Source organism: Chiloscyllium plagiosum, chromosome 4 (assembly GCF_004010195.1).
Source record: "Chiloscyllium plagiosum isolate BGI_BamShark_2017 chromosome 4, ASM401019v2, whole genome shotgun sequence".
Classification (NCBI taxonomy): domain Eukaryota; kingdom Metazoa; phylum Chordata; class Chondrichthyes; order Orectolobiformes; family Hemiscylliidae; genus Chiloscyllium; species Chiloscyllium plagiosum.
The window spans coordinates 36,768,899-36,786,283 of record NC_057713.1 but is presented as its reverse complement, the minus strand read 5'-3'; the positions used below and the strand labels follow the sequence as shown (position 1 = coordinate 36,786,283).

General features: G+C 38.9%; 1 protein-coding gene across 2 annotated transcripts in view; it reads right to left on the bottom strand.

Annotated features, from left to right (window-relative positions):
* Window positions 1–1,118: 1,118 nt before the first annotated feature.
* The window catches only part of klhl18 (kelch-like family member 18), a 36,691-nt gene continuing 20,424 nt past the window's right edge, over window positions 1,119–17,385 (bottom strand). The window contains exon 10 of one of the 2 annotated variants that reach the window (XM_043687981.1): window positions 1,119–1,190. In XM_043687981.1, the coding sequence (XP_043543916.1) occupies window positions 1,134–1,190 (57 nt within the window). In that variant the 3' untranslated portion in view covers window positions 1,119–1,133. Of the gene's footprint in view, window positions 1,191–11,860; window positions 15,570–17,385 lie in introns of those variants that run through there. The other variant, XM_043687980.1, reaches the window with a different exon arrangement.

The window sequence follows — 17,385 nt, the reverse complement described above, 5'->3', positions numbered from 1 at the left end:
CTGCCATGTCGATGGTAAATGTTAGGAACCATGCAGGGCAGCTCTGGACTGAAAGTGCTGTGGAGGTGTACTATTGAATTTCAAAGATGGAACAGGCTGAAGGGAAGCTGTTTTGTTTTGGTGGATATCTGCTGAGTGGTGAGTTACTCCAGGAGCAGTATGTGGTACGGTGGGATGAAAATCAGATGTGAAAAATGCCATTGGAGCATGATGGGTAATTAGTGATGTGAGCTTTGGCAAGAGGCGCCACAGCGAGAAACTCTCTAAAAGTCTTGATGCAACTCAGACATAGCCAAAAATATGTAAGCTTCATCTTGAAACCTGATTTATCCAGGTAATTCAACCTCTGTCTATGTTCAGCTAAAGCAGAATTTCTAAAGGTAGCCTAGCATCACTGGTGCATTTGTGTGCATGTATACTTGTGTGTTTTAACTACAAACTACACTGCTTTTAGATGAATTTGTTCCTCTTCAACTAACTTATCACCATATTTTATTGTAAATATTTCTGTTGAATCATCTTTGCTCCTCATCTACATTATGTGTGCATGGAAGTCTCACTATATGAAGGGTTTGTAAATCATCAACAAGGCTACATTTGATAGCGCTCCAAAACCATTCGGTTAATTAAAGAATGGACTCTTCTTTAGAGCTAAGAACATTTTGGGCATTATAACATGAAGGCCAACATCAAGAGGTAAAAATACAGAATGAGGCAATCCTTGGACACACAAAAAAACAATTTTGCTAATTGAACTTAGCCTTAGTATGGCCAAACAAATAACCGTCTTGTTCCCAAAAGGCAAAAGTTATGTCTTTCAAAGCAATAACATTGGAGGTACATTTCACCACTAAACTGTAACAGTATCATGACACATTTGGATGCTCAAGACTCACTATTCCGGGGTCATCACAAAACAGTCTACTGCCTGACAGATTCAGGTTAACAGAAAATACCGACCACGTTCCTGTGCTTATTTATTACAAAGCATCAGCTCTAACCACAGGAAAACAAATATGAATGAACTTATGAAGATCTGGACTCCTCCAGAGAGGCCCCCTTGGTTCGAGATTGGTCAAAAGAATCACTAGGAGTACCGTCTGTTTTAAAGCAAAGTTACCCAGTTTAATAAATTAAAGCAGCCTGGCACAGATTTGTCCAGCAACACGGATGTTAAAAGCTTCTGTGTTCTGTGGAGAAATGGCACAATTACATTTGAAAATTACACAGTATTTATATATTTTTAAAGAAATAGTACAGCCTTAATTACAAGAAAAGACCAATCACATATAATAAGGTGACATTATTGACAACAGACTAATCCAATGATATTTCCTGGGAAACAGATTGTTATACACACAGAATCACCCCATGTTTACTCGTTCAAGGTAGTTCAAATACCAAATCACTGTCTTATAATTCATATTATGAAAAATCCATTGTATTCTCTCATCTTCTATTTAGTTTAGCTCAGCAAAGCAGCAGCACAAATTCACAGAGTCAAATCATTACTTTCAGCCATTTTGTTGTGTTATTTTAAATTGAAAAGCCATTTTGTGGTTAATAAAAAATTACATATACTTGTTGCTTCTGACAACAGCCTAAATTCAAATTTTAGTTCCTCACTTATAACTCTGTTATCTTAAGATATATCTCCTTCCTAAATCCCTTGATACCCATACAGGAAGTCGCAGACAAACAAACATAGATGTTAGGGAGGGAGGCAAATAGTCCAGGGAAACAGTTCACTCGCACTAGTCCACAGGATTCAATTTGGTGTCACTTCCAAGTCCTTCTAATCTCTGATTCCCTTAGCTCCACATTCATTCAGTTCTTTGCTGAAGCTGCAGTGTGGTTAATACATAATTAATTGTTCAGATTTTCATGTCACAGTTTATAGCAAATGGCGGTATAGGATTCTGGGTTGCAGTTATTTCTGCTTTTTAAGTCTCACACCTCGAACTCCTGGACTCATTTCGGGAATGTGAAGTGAAAAGGGTAGTAGATGGTGTTTTCAGGGCAAAAGAATCTCTGAATTTATTTAAAATACAAAAGGTAATAATAATGTAAGAAATATAGGTAAATGTAATAAACAGGGAAATTGACGCAATCAACTGCACACAGGACATTACTAAATTGGCTAGATTAAACACTATTAGAAGCTAAAAACAACAGTTTAATTACAGAAACTTTAATCAGAATTCCTAGCTTTAGAACATAGAACAATACAGCACAGAACAGGCCCTTCGGCCCACGATGTTGTGCCGAACATTTGTCCTAGCTTAAGCACCCATCCATGTACCTATCCAATTGCCGCTTAAAGGTCACCAATGATTCTGACTCTGCCACTCCCACAGGCAGCACATTCCATGCCCCCACCACTCTCTGGGTAAAGAACCTACCCCTGACATCCCCCCTATATCTTCCACCCGTCACCTTAAATTTATGTCCCCTTGTAATACTCTTTGGGGTCCCAATGCACCGTCATCACCCTCCTTCCACTCCCTGCTGGCGAGGTTGGAAATTTGGGGGTCTCGGAAGTTTCAGCTCATCCCTGAGGAAAGCATCATTTTGAAATATGCTTGGCTGTTCTGGAGCCTGGAGGAAGACTTCAGACGGCGGAGGCTTTTCAGTTTGGGTTGAGTCTGCTGATGTATTGGATCTATTGGGTAAGTACCTAGTTTTCTTTACTTTCTGATGGTTTTGTGGGTCTGGTTTTCACCTCAGGATGTGTCTGAGGCCTGGTGGTCTTCGTCGGGTCAGTTAGTTATGGTCATCCTACCTAAGAAAGGATATATTGCCACAGGTGAAGTGCAGTGGAGGGTCACAACGCTGACACTGGGGACTGTTTTATAAAGAGAGATTGGTTTGACTGATCCTGTATTCAGTAGAGTTTAGAAAGTTGAGAAACATGTACATTTCTAAGAGGGCTGGGTAGTCTAAAAACAGGGTGGATGTTTTCCCTGTTTGGGAGTCTAGAACCAGGGGACAGTCTCAGGATGCAAGGTAAATCATTTAGGACTGACATGAGGAATGAATTCTTCACTCAAAGGGTAGTAAATCTATAGAATTCTCTACCACAGAAGGTTTTGGAGATCAATTCACAGAGTATATTCAAAAAAAGAGACAGATATTTCTTAGATTTTAATGGCATTAAGGGCTACAAGGAGAAGGGGGGAATATGCCATTGATGGGGAGGATCGGCCATGATCATAAGCTCAAAGGGCCAACTAGTTCCTAATTTCTGTGTTTCTAAAGGGAGCTTGAAAACGTTAAAAGTAACCAAGAGTTGGAGAGATCCAGCTGCCCTAAAGAAACAGCTGAACTACTCAACCCAGATAGCAGTCACACAATGCAGTCTCTGGGCCAACACAGCTGAAGTCTTGAGAACTTTTACCAGTCTATGAGACACAGCTGGGAAAACTGTGAGCTTTTCTTAGAATTCTGTGAGGAAAAAATCACTGAGTTATCCTGTACCTGTGTGTCTCATGGAGAGACATTTACAAAGAGAATCACATCTAGTAAATATGCAGAAAGTTGCTGAAAAGAAATGCTTGCAACATCAGCAATTGAGTAAGAAATTAAAAATTGAAGATAGGAGTGATACTTCACTGGCATTCCATCTAAAGGATATTGCTGGGAAATGGTCTAAATCCTTTTATTTGTTGTTTATGATAACATACTTTCAAATTGTCGATTTTTTTTCTTTTCCGTCTGTAAGAAATTTTAACAATGTACTTTTGTTAAAAGTACATTGGCAGCCTCATCTGAGTATGCTCAGTGACTGATCATCACAGTAAGCAAATTGCAATAATAACACAATCTGCTAAGCCAAGTTTCATTTTAGATCTTGAATTGTCCACTGTTCCTATGAGCTCAGATTATAAAGTATAGTTATTGGGTGTATCACAGAATTGTTAAGGTGCAGAAGGAGGCCATTCAATCCATTGTGTCTGTACCGGCTCTCTGAATGAACATTATTACTTAGTATTATTCTCCTGCCTTTTACCCATATTAGTGCACATTATTTGAATAAAAGCAATGATCAAATACCCTCTTGAAGCCTCAATTGAACCCGCCCCCTAGCACACTTCCAGGTAATACGGTCCAGACCCAACTACTCATTGAAAGAAAGAAGTTTTTCTCACATCGCATTTGATTCTTTTGCTAATGACTTTAAATGTGTAGCCCTTTATTATCAATCTTTTTACAAGTGGGAACAGTTTCTCTCTATCAACCCCATCCAGACCCCTTATGATATTGAAAATTTATAACAAACCTCCCTTCTTACCATCTCAGTTCTAACTTCTCCTGTCTCTTGTCATAACTGAATTTTCTCATTCCTGGAACCATACATTTAAATTTTTTCTTCACTGTCTCTAATGTATTCGCATCCTACCTGAACTGTGCAACCCAGAACAGTGTGTGTAACTAATATCTCATACAAGTTCAGCAGAACTCTCCTTGCTTCTACACTGTAAGCCCCCATTAGTAAATCCTACAATAGGTTATGCACTATTAACCACTTTTTCAATTTGTCCTGTTACTTCTAATGACTTATGTACAAATATAGCTCCATCTCTCTGGTCCTGTACACACTTTACAATAGTACCCTTGATCTTAAAGTGTCACCTTTTTTTTCTACCAAAATATATCAGTTCTCATTTCTTTGCATTAAACTCATCTGGCAACTCCACCAACATGTCTGTCCTTTTGAAGTCCTACACTGTTCTTTTCACAGTTTACAAAAATTTCAATTTTTGTACCATCCACAGACCTTGCTGACACAATTTCCAGTCTTACATGCTTCCACATCTTTGGGTGTATCTCACCCAGTCCAGATACCTTGTCAACCTTAAGTACTACCTACCTAATATCCCTTTCTTATCAATTTTGAATACTTCCAGTGACTGAATTCTCCTGGATCACCATGGCTTGGGTAGCTTCTGCTTCCTAAGTAAAGACGGATGCAAATACCTCAGCTATGCCCTACCACCCTTTGTTTTCATATGTGCATCCCCTTTTTAGACCCTAATCAGCCCATCTCCATCTTTTAGAGCCTTTTTCTATTTATGTGCCTATAGAAGACTTTCAGATTCCCTTTTATGTCTCCTGACAGTCTCTTTTCATAATCTATTTTTGCTTAGGTTCTTTATTTCACCTCCCTTCTGAACCTTTTGTATTCAGCTTGGTTCTCAGTTGTATTTTCTATCTTTTAATTTAAATTTCTACCTTTGTTTTCAACCAGATAACTTTGGATTTGTTTGGATTACCTTCCCCTTTTGAAAGAATATGCCTCGATTATGCCTGAACTCCCATCATTTCTTTGTTCAGCTACAGTTTTCCCTGCCAACCTTTAGTTCCAGCTAGTCTGCCCAGCTCTGTTCTTACCCCATCAAAGTTGGCTATTCCCAGGTAATTATTCATTCTCTGGACCATTCTTTGCTCTTTACAAGGACCTGAAGCATCCTAAATACCTCCCCACTGACACTTGATCTACTTGACCCACCTCATTCCTAAGAATCAAATCTAGCAATGTCTCCTATCTCATTGGCCCATATTGTGCTCGAAAATTCTCCTGAACATAATTAAAGAACAGAATAAAAATTGCATGGCATAAGATGCATATTTTTAAAGAATAAAGGGATCTGCTTTACACATACCTCATAGCCATTCGAAAATGCATCAAAACAAAGCACAGGAAAGAAAGTATGGTTTGTTCTTGAAGCAAACAAAATGCTTTTGGTTTAAAAGGGGGAATCAGCGTAATACATTCATGTATCATGTAAATGAGATATCAGAGTTAGTACAGTATGCAACGAGGCAAGAAACTTAAAAGTGATTTGGCTGTTCTTTGTCTTTATTTGTACCAATAAATATCTGAGAGTAGCAAAGAAATGTGAATAACTGACATCTTCTGGCAGAATATGGTCATTGCAACATCATGTGTGATTTGTAATGAAGTGATCAGGTGCATACTGATCACAGGCGAAAGTGAGGACTGCAGATGCTGGAAATGAGAGTCGAGAGTGCAGTGCTGGAAAAACACAGCAGGTCAGTTAGCACCAGAGGAGCAGGAGAATCAACGTTTCAAGCAAAAGCCCTTCATAACAAGTAACTTTATTTGCTCTATGAGCTTTGCCATGGCATAATTGCAATGTTTTAGTCAAAATGTTTTAGTTGGCGAAGATATTGCCTGTTTTCTCATCATATCACACCCCTTGGTGTGTACATTTCCTATATTTCCATGTTGTAATCTGGTGTTATTTACAAAATCTGTAATTGATTAGATACTGGCCTTTCACTCCTGTATTTAAATCCAGTCTACATAACAAATATCTTGGCAATTTTCAGTAAGGGATTTGGAGATTTTGAGAGTTGGAACTGTCAATCCATTCCTGAGAGTACAAATTTTGATCCTACATCAAACCAACTAGTAATTCTTTCAGGAACCAAAGAACAGTGGGTGAGAGAAAAATTGGAACAGGTCTGAAAAGTGAACACTCTTCTCAAACTATGATAGGACACATTGCTGGAACAATGTAGTTTAACCCTTGCTGTACCTGGCGTGGAATATTTTATCAAGCAGTGTACTAAGAGTTCTACTTTGTATCTAAGCTGCACTGTGCCTGGCTGGGAACATTACATAATGCTTTCAGCTGGAGGATTAAAAGAGATACATTCTAAGAATAATTAGGGAAGACCGAGGGGCTAATCAGCTGCAACTGAACTCAGAACTGTAATACATTGCTACTTTTACTTGCTGTGCACGTTAGTTAATAAATACTATAAAGCTGTATGTAGCAACTTCATTCCTGGCACAGACACAAAGCTCCAAGTTTGTTTTTCTAGCACTTTACTGCATTGTGAATGGACTCATTACATTTTGTCACCACTGATTTGCCATACCTTCTGCAGTTCTTCCAACTTCTAGGGGAGAAAAATATTTATGTACAAGTACCTTTTATCAGTACCTCTAGAAAGGACTGTTAGTCTATATCCCAATCTAGCACGCTCACTCATGACTTTAAAGATTATCCATGAATTTAGCCTCAACATATTTTGTGTTCATAAACCCTTAGCACAGAAACAGGTGCAAATTCTCAATTGGAAGATTGAGATCAGAATTAGAGTCATACGTAACAACTTGTATTAATATAACATTGTTAAAATGCCCAAGCCAGGAGCGTCAGAAAACAAATTTGACAGCTTGCTACTATTTCTTATTCACATGGGCATTGTTGGCTGGACTAGCATTTATTTCTGGCCCTAGTTACCCTTGAGAAGGTGATGCTGAATTGACTTCTTGAGCCAGTGGAATCCATATGCAGTAGGTAGACCCATACTGCCATTAGGGAAGGAATTCCACGATTTTGACTCTACATCACTGCAGGAGGGGAACTTGGAAGTCGTGGGTGTTCCTTGTACCTGCTGCTGTTACTCTTCCAGCTAGCAATGGTCATGGGTTTAGAACATTCTGTCTCAGGATCTCTGAAGAATTTCTGCCGTGCATCTTGTACATCTAGGCAAGTGGGGAGCATTCCAACATAGTCCTTGCTTCTGCCTTGTAGATAGTGGAAAGGCTTTAGGGAATCAAGAGGGGAGTTACTCATTGCAGTATTCATACTCTGAATGCTCTTGTAGCCACTGTATTTATGTGGCGAGTCCTGTTGAGTTTCTGTCAATGGTAACCCCAGATGCTGATAGTGAGGGATTGAGTGATGATATCACCACTGAATGTCAAGGAGTGATGGTAAGATTGCCTCTTATTGGAGATGGTCATTGGCTTACACTTATCTCACACAAATATTACTTGTCACTTTTCACACCAGATCTTTGTACATTGAGACATGAACAGCTTGAGTATCTGAGTCGTCATGAATAGTGCTGAGCATTCCACAATCATTGGCAAATATCCCCACTCCTGACCTCATGCCAGAGGGAAGGTCATTGATGAAGGAGCTGAAGATGGACACTACCGTGGGTGTCACTGAGGCTATTACTGAACAGGTGCTGCTTGACAACACTGTTGCTGATACCTTCCAAACTTTTACTGATGATTAAGAGTAGACTAATGGGGCAGTAATTACCAGCTTGGATTTGCCCTGCTTGTGTACAGGACATACTTGGGTGATTTTCACATTGTCAGGTAGATGCCAATCAAGAACAGCTTGGCAAATGGTGCAGCAAGTCTTGGAGCACAAGTCTTCAGTTTTATTGCTGAAGTATTATTAGGGACTGTAGTTTTTCCAGTATCAGTGCCTCTAATTATTTCTTGATATTACATGGAGCAAATAAAACTGGCTGAAGACTGACGTCTGTGATGCTGGTCACCTCTTGAGGTGGATCATCCACTCAGCCTGCCTAAATGAAATTATGAATGCTTCAACTTTACCATACAAAGGTGGCCAAAACTTTGATCAAAGAGAGACTTTTTTAGGAGCTTTCTCAAAGAAAGGAGATAAAGAGAAAGATGCAGGGAGGGAATTCCAGAATATAGGCAGCTCTACCAAAGGTTAAATGATTAAAATGAATGAGTTCACAAAGTCAGAATTAAATGTACACAGGTATTTAAGGGTTGTAGGGGTAGAAGAGGTTTCAAAGAGAGGTTTGGATCATGGAAGGATGTACAAAGCCAGTATATTTACAACAGAACTCCTTGACAGGAAGTTATTCCCATGGTTGCTAACCTGCATTATGAGTGACTGAAATCAGAGTGCCACTAAGGACACATTCAGTAGCTGTCTCGAGTATACAGAAGGTTACATGTGGAGAACAGTCAGGGTTATGTTGGAATAGTCAAATCCAGAATTAATTAAGCCATGAATAGATGTTGCAATAGATGAGGCAGAACCAGAGTAATGTTACAAAATGTATACATTGGACATAGAGATGATGTGGATGGGTGGTCAGAAACTCATCAAGATCTAATAAGATAACAAGGTGGTACTCCTGCAAAAAGAATGAATTACAAAGCTAGATGCAAATCGAAATAAATAACGTTTGTTAATTCTTCAAAAAATACACTGCAACATGTTTTATTGTTTAATGTTAGTTGAAATCTTGTACAATAATGAAAGAACAAAATGGCTGAAAATGCCCACGAAGAAATGTACTAGAATGTCTCTCCACTAGCCTGATCTTGAAAAGATTACAACAGAATCAATCCTTGAAATTCATCGGAATGCTCTAAAATGACAATAGCAATCACTAGTTGCAGCTGCTTTATACAACAAAAATATCTAGTCTTGCAAAGAATCAGGGTTCTGAATTTCCTGTGGTTCAACAGTGTCCAAAACGAAAGCCAACATTATGCCTCAATGACATAAGGGTGAAACCAATGAAAATTTGGCATACCTAGCAATTAAATGCTAAAAAAATACAGAATATTCAAGTCAAATGGACCGGGAAATGATATACAGAGGAGGAATGATGCTAAAATTAAAACACCTAAAATGATCCAGAGTGAAATCCTTATGGTGTTATTATAGTGCCATAATCAACATGATTCAAGAGGGATTCAATGAACTTTTTATGACAAATGCCAAAGATAATAACTTTAATTTTTAAAATGTTATAATTGTACAAATAGTGTAGAACTACTTCATTAAATAACATTTAACACTGCTTCAATTTAGACTACCAGTGATATGGTTTTTGTCACTGTTCAAATGGAGACCATCTAGACCAATACTAGTGGTTCACATTTTACACAACATATATGTTGGTCCTGTCTTTGGAAGAATTTCTTGAAGCTTCAAAACATTGGCTTCAATGTTGTCATCTCTGGTAAATAACTAAAATAAATATGATAGAAAACTGATAGAGGCCCACTGTACAAGTCACCAGTTAATGTTGTTGTGTAGATCTATTGGTGAATTATAAGAACAAATCACAAGCAGCATGTCTCCGAGAGTTCTGGAGAGAGAAGGAAGAGCATCTTGGATCCAAAACTAGCTCAGTGGCAAGAAGCAAATAGTAACTCTGATTGGAAGGATTATGTACTGAGGGATGCAGTAAATATTGGGTCAACTTCCAATAAAGATCAATAGAATCCCTACATTGTGAAAGCAGGCCATTTGGCCCATTGAGTCCTCAAAGATCAGCTCACTCCCCTGTAACCCTGCATTCCCCACGGCTAAGCCACAGCCCGCACACCTTTGGACTGTGGGAGGAAACCCACGCAGACACAGAGAACATGCAAACTCCACACAGGCAGTTGTCCAAGGTTGGAATTGAACCAGAGTCCTTGGCACTGTGAGACAACAGTGCTGACCACTGAGCCACCATGCTGCCCCAAACCAAAGTTTTTGAGAAATGACCTGCAAACACAACTACATCATAGGCAGTAGTGGGATTTGAACCCATGCTTCTAATCGTGATCAGAACTTGAATCCAGTGCCTTAGACCGCTCAGCCAAGTCACCGACAGGCAGACAGAGACAGGTAGACACAAAATATGGAATGGAAACCATGGCAAACAAGAATAAATATTATAAACTGTAATAAGTGTAGTGAAACACCAAAGAGTCCCACATCCGTGTTGAATGAAACTGATCTTTGTAGCTTTGGACAAGAGATGTATTCTTAATCAGTAACATTTTTTTGAAAAAAAAACTAAACTGGAGGGCTGTTTCCAGTGAGACACTGCAAAACCGTCATAAATTCCTTACTTTCAGACAATGATTTAAACTCATTACTGAGCACAATTTTAAAATTTGCATATGATAATCATAAAATAAATACATAATAAAATGCTAGGATACTAAAAAACAGGAAGAGATATTGGAGTGTGCAGCTACAGATTCCTGAAGGTAGCAGGTTGCAATAAGTAGATAAATTAAAGCAAGCACACATTTTCCTTGAATAGTTAGCCACAGAATTGTATAAAGCATTACTTAAGTCACAGCAAGTATACTGTATACAGTTGGTCACTGCAATACTGGAAGAATACAAACTGTACAGAAGAGTGCTGCCAGGAATGGAGAATTTTAACTATAAGGAAAGATTGTGGAGTTTGGAAGTCTGAAAATAAAACATGTTTTTTGAACAGAGGAATTAGAGGAGATATACCTATGGCAAGAGAGGCCTAGAAAGTGTGGATAGTATTTTCCTTAACAAATAATCAGGGATACAAAGAAGGATTACAGGAGCACTGAGCACCTTTTTCACCCAAACGGTGGTGGAAGTTTGGAATTCACTACTTGAAAGGACAGTAGAGCAGATACCCTCTTCACCTTTAAAAGAAAATTATTGGGTATACCCTGGATATATTATTTGCAGACAACACAGACATTGGCCAAATAGGCTCCTTCTTAGGTGTAATTTTTTAAATGAAATTCATGGCACTGCACATGCGTGATGCAATCGGTGTGCAGAAATTGATATACAGCTGACTATCAGGCAGTAATGTTGGGCATATCTTGTAGCCTCGCAGCTACATTGCAGAGTCAGCAACTAAAGTTGCAACATGACCCACCTAACCAGCAAATGGCATAAAAGGCAAAGTCGTTAACATGATAACATCAACAGAGTACTTTGTGTTTTTGAAGCTCAAACACAACCTTCAAAGTAAGTTACTCCAAAGGTTGTGAGTTAGAGTGTCATAAAACCACTGAAAATTAGGAACTTTGTTCTGCTATTTTTGATACCAAAGGTATACATGAGCACTGTAAGAGGCAAGCAGTCACATGTAGACCTCTGCAGGTATTTTGTAAGTTGTATACAATGGGAGAATATTCAACTTTTAACTTAATCAACAAGAAAGTCCAATTAACTGGTTGGCTTCACAGTCTTGGTAACTTCCACGTATTGATAACTTCCACATATTTATAAATGAAATGCAAACTCTGAATCGGTTCTGTAGGAATGTACATAATTTAATACAACTTTACATTAAAAACATTCAAGTGTTCCAAAGTAACCTGGTAATAAAATATTGTGTACACTTCAGAGACAGCACATAGAATATGTACCACTGATACACAAAGGTTCGACCTATCACTTACTGTAACAGATGGATGGATAGAAGTAGATTTTCATGATTACCTGTTTTCTGATAGTAATCTACACAAGGGGTTGAATGGCCAACTCCTGTGTCTTATTCTTGCCAAGTTAGGAATCTAGGTTTCACATTTGATATTGTAAAAAGGATAGATATCTAGGGGCTCAATTCTCCTCCTTTCCTTCCCCTATTAGAATAATGATTCTTCTGTGGAGAGAGAGTCAGCCTAACAGTTTTAAGTTAATGTCAAAGACCTAGCCAGCATAAATCATCTCATGGCAATAACCATTGCCTATAACAAGTTGCATTTATGTAGTACCATGAATAGAAACAATGTCCAAAGCTGTAGAGCTCAAATTCAAAATTCAGGACATTTGAGGAGGGCAGGACAAACTTAAAAGGACTTGGATGCACTGATTCTTCACCAATCCCAATGGAGCCAAACAGAAATCAATCTCATAACTGGGGCTTAGTGGAAATTACTTTGGGACACTGCCTCTTCTTTACTTATATTAAGAGACAAAGTACTCAAGAAACTGGCTCACAGGGTTTAAACTGAAGAACACATATATAGATTCCCCAAGTCTGTGATAAGCATATGTTTTAGCTGATTAAACAAGTGCAGCTGGGATTCTCAGACAGATTTGGAGACAACATTCTGGCTTCACATCAGAAATCAATTTGTGCAGAAAATGAGCACCATTCAATCAGTGGATTTGATATATGATCTCTTGGCTTGGTAATTGGTTCCAGGAATAATTCAGCAGACAGCAAATGCTTTACTTCCCCAGTTATTCCACATTGCTGTGACTTTGGCAGACGTTTTACCCCACTTTGTTTTTTGGGACAGTGAAACAGTTTCAGATTTTTTAACTGACCAGTAAAGTGAATGAGCGAGCCTGTGCCATTGAAGTCATGTTGACTAAATAAATAATTTGTTTCTAATTTTTGTTTTATTTGGGAATTAAGTTTATAAATTGGAGAAAAAAATATACATGGGTCTAGTAAAAGAGCAGGGCAGTGGGTCAAGAGCAGAAAAATCCATACTGGGGCAAATGGCATGCTTCATTGGTGCAAGATTTTGAAAAAAGTGATATTATTCAACAATGCAGTATTTGGCTGTAGTTTATTTAAATATGGCTCAGTTAACTCATTCAAGCATCATAACCTGGAACACATGACCCATGTAGTGTAAATTAATTATATTTCTAGCCCTCCCTAATGAGTCATTAAAACACGAGCACTCCGGTTTCTCAGTTGTGCCAGCAGTAGGAGCCTGCAGTTACCTCAGTACTATTATAATAGGGAGATGGCTATCCATTGATTTCTGCTGTAAAATGTCAAGGAGCAGGAGAACAGAATATGCTTCCACATCAAATAATCAGGTGAGATTTAATTCCTACATACATAATTAATGGTTACTTGTTGATAATAGTAGATTACAGTTTCTAATTAGAGAACTGTACTACACAGAAAACCAACTGTAAAGCAAGGAGAATAGCACACAAAAGCAATTTCAACACAACTTCATTTGCAGCTCTCAGTCTGGATGCTACGTAAAACATGTGCACCTTCTGGTTCATTTCTCTGGGTACCCATTATATTCTATGGACTATATAAACAGAGAATCCTCTTGCCTTACATTCCAGTCAACGAATCAATGTCAGGTGTCTGCTATGCTACACTGGAATCTAATTACGTGTTCAATCTTAACACACCCCAAATCATCTTTTCGATTCTAGCTTGTATTTCCATCTTGGATCTTTATTACTCTACTTACATAAAAAAAATTCACGGTGAGATTCTATTCTCCAACTGACTCCTAGGTGTCTTTTATTCTATATGCAAACTGTGCAAACCCCAACACCGTCCCCAGCTAAATGTCTACCCAGTAAATGACATTTATAGTTTATTAACATACAGTAGCTACCAACATAATATTGAGAATAAAATGTCATTTTAAATCACATTTAATATTGTGCAATACTTTCCTTCTGTCACACTCCCAAAGGCAAACCCACATCAACCAACATTTCACTGTTCAGATCAATGCTGTCTTCAATTGCTTGGAAGAACAAAATTGTACAGTTTGGTGTTCTCCATGGTGCAGCAGGCAGACTTTACACATTCCCCCAGTTGTGGCATAACCACTAATTGCATTCTGTAATTCTCTCCCAGATATCCATTACTCTTGATAAACAAAGTACTGATAAGTAAAGACCCACATCACCAGCAGGTAGTCTCCCTACCTTGATTACCGTAAACTTTAAAAAAAAAAATCACGATATTATAATTATGTCTATAAGCTCCTAAGGACAAACAGCACTTGGAAGGAGAGAATGTAGAATAAGGAGCAGGACCAGGAGGAAAATGACCAGAAGGAGTGGTTTTACCTGGGTTGGAAACAGCAGCAAACTGCACTATCATAGTATACAAAGAACGATTATACCGTCCTGGAAATGTAAAACCATTAGAACTTTTCATATTCATACACTCACTCAACTATCCCAAGACAAAGTACTATTCAACACATTACTTAGACCAATAAGAAGATAAATATACACATTGACTGATCAGCCTTGCAGGAATGGTAGACAGGCCACCAAGTAGGCCATGAAGCGAATGCTCGACCTGGTCTTTACAGCCAGGTGAGGGGTTGTTAATTCCAGGAACACTCCTTTTGCAGACATCTAGTTCCAGCAGCAAGTACTCAAGAACAAGGTGCATAGATCAGATGCAAAACAATGTACAACAGGACTGTCAGTATCTCAGCTTTCTATTTTCACACATTAAAATCTACATCCCAATGGTGAAAGGGAAGTCCCTAACTCATGGTAACACTCAGTCAGACACTGGCTTTTACTGATATGCTGATGTGAATTTGGTTAATCATGGACACAAACTATTAAAAACACCTGGTTATTTATGAAAGTGTAATATATAAAGTACTTATAATTTTAATTAAAGGGCTGCCTTTAAAAATACCACAGATTCTACTGATAGTGACAGAGTACTGATAAGTTACCAGTCTCTGTTGGAAAGACGTAATTGTCACTGTGTCATCTTTGGCCACGGACAATGATCAACAGACACTGAAAACTGGGCTCCCATAAATATACCATTGTTTCCATATTTCTACTAAATGCTCGAATTCCCCGACGAGGGGAACGATGACTGTCTTACACACTGAGGAGGGGAATGCACCCTACACCAACCCCACCTTCATGACACACCATGGGGGCCATAAACGTCCAGCGATTTGTATCAACGTCATACATCTCCATTGAGTTCAAGTTGTACTGTCCATCATAGCCACCGATGGCATAGAGGCGGCCACAGCTTGACACGAGAGACACCCGGCTGCGACGAGTATTCATAGGAACAAGTGGATACCACTGGTCCGAAGAAGAATTGTAAACTTCCACAATACTCAAGAAACCCGAGCCATCGTAACCACCGCAGACGTACATCTGGCTGCCTAGTGATGCAGCCCCATGCCGACAGCGTTTATTCAGCATACTCGGCACGGGGTACCAGGTAGTGGTGTGATGATTATAACATTCAACCTGTTTCCAAAAAAAAAGTGAATTTAAGAACAAAATTAAAACAAGTACATGTCATTTGGTCCATTTTACTGTGCTCATCTAGATTGAACTTGAACTCAACTCATTACCCAGATCATCGGTAAACGGTTTAATTCTTTGCCTGCACAAAGAGTCCCTGGTGTGGAGAATCTCACGTTTGTCAAACTATGATTTTTACATTCATTTCTGGTATATCCAAGCTGATGATAAGACTAACAATCATTGCTTATCCCTAGTTTCCCACAAAAAGGTGGTAGTTGTGGTTTTTTTTTGAAACGAGTCAAGGATTTTACTCCAGTAGCTATGAAAGAACAGTGATACTTGTTCAAATCAGGTGGTGTGCACCTTGGAACTGATGCTACTTTCATGCATCAGCTTATCCTGATCTTTATAGTTTTTGAAGATTGAGAGTTTCCAAGTTAACACCAGAAAATCTTCAGGTGACTTGCTACATTGTACACTCCATTCCACCCTTACCAACAGGCCAGGGATCAACCTTGGTTTGAAGAGGAGTGCAGGAGGGCATGCCAGGAGTGGCATTAGTCCTATCTAAAACAGAGATGTCAACCTGGTGAAGCTACAAAACAGAACTTCATAATCTTATACATCTTATGAGGTCCCTCCCTGCCTTCTCTGCTCTAAAAGGAAACAATCCAAGCTTATACAACTTGCCAAGTTAGCTTATCAGTTTCCCACATTGGACCTTGTCAAAGACTTTGCTGAAGTCCACAAACTACATCAACTGCACTACCCTCATCTGCATACCTCAAAAATTCAATCAAATTTGTTAGGCGTGACCTCTTCTCAGGATGTCACTCACTGATCTTTAACTTGCTGGTTTATCTCCAAAACCCTAATTGTTGCATTAGCTGTTGTCCAGTCTAAGACCATAAGAAATAGTAACAGCAGTAGGCCATTCGGCCCTCGAGTCTGCTCCATCATTCAATAGGATCATGGCTGATCTGACATTCTTCACATCCACTTTAGTGTGCTTTCCCCGTAACACTCTACTCACCTACTGATCAACAATCTATCTCAGTCTTAAATAAACACCAGGGCTCTTCCCCCATAGCTCTGTAACAAGGAGTTCCAAAGACACTCAAACTTCTGAGAGGAGAAATTCCTCCTCAACTCGGTCTTAAATTGGTGCCCCTTGATCTGTGACTGTGCCCTCTGGTCCTAGACACTTGCATGAGTGGAAACATCCTGTCAGCATTTACCCCTTAAGAATCCTACATGTTTCAACGAGATCACCTCTCATTCTTCTAAACTGCAGTGAGTACAGTCCAAATCTGTTTAGCATTTGTTCACCCCTTCACAACTTCCCTGAACTGCCTCTAACGATATGATATCTGTTCTTAAATAAGGGACCCAAAACTGCTCATAGTAGTCTAGATGCGGTCTCACCAGCACCTTACACAGTTGCAGTAAGACACCCCTTATTCTTTTACTTCAACTCGATTGAAATAAGGGCCAATATTCCATTAGTCTTCCAGATTACCTGCTGCACCTGTGTGCTAGCTGTCTGTATTTCACGCACATACACCCCCCAAGTCTCTTTATGTTGCAGCTTTCTGCAGCTTTTCTCCATTTAAATAATCTGTTCTTTTGTTTCCCTATCAAAATAAATAAGTTTGCATTTGTCAACGTTATACTCCATTTACCAACTTTTTGCCAGCTTTTTAATCTATCTCTATCTCTCAGACGACCTGTCTTTCCATCTGTTTTGATGTCATTTGCAAATGTAGCTACAGTACATTTGTTTCCTTCCTCCAAGTTATTAATATATTTTGTAAAC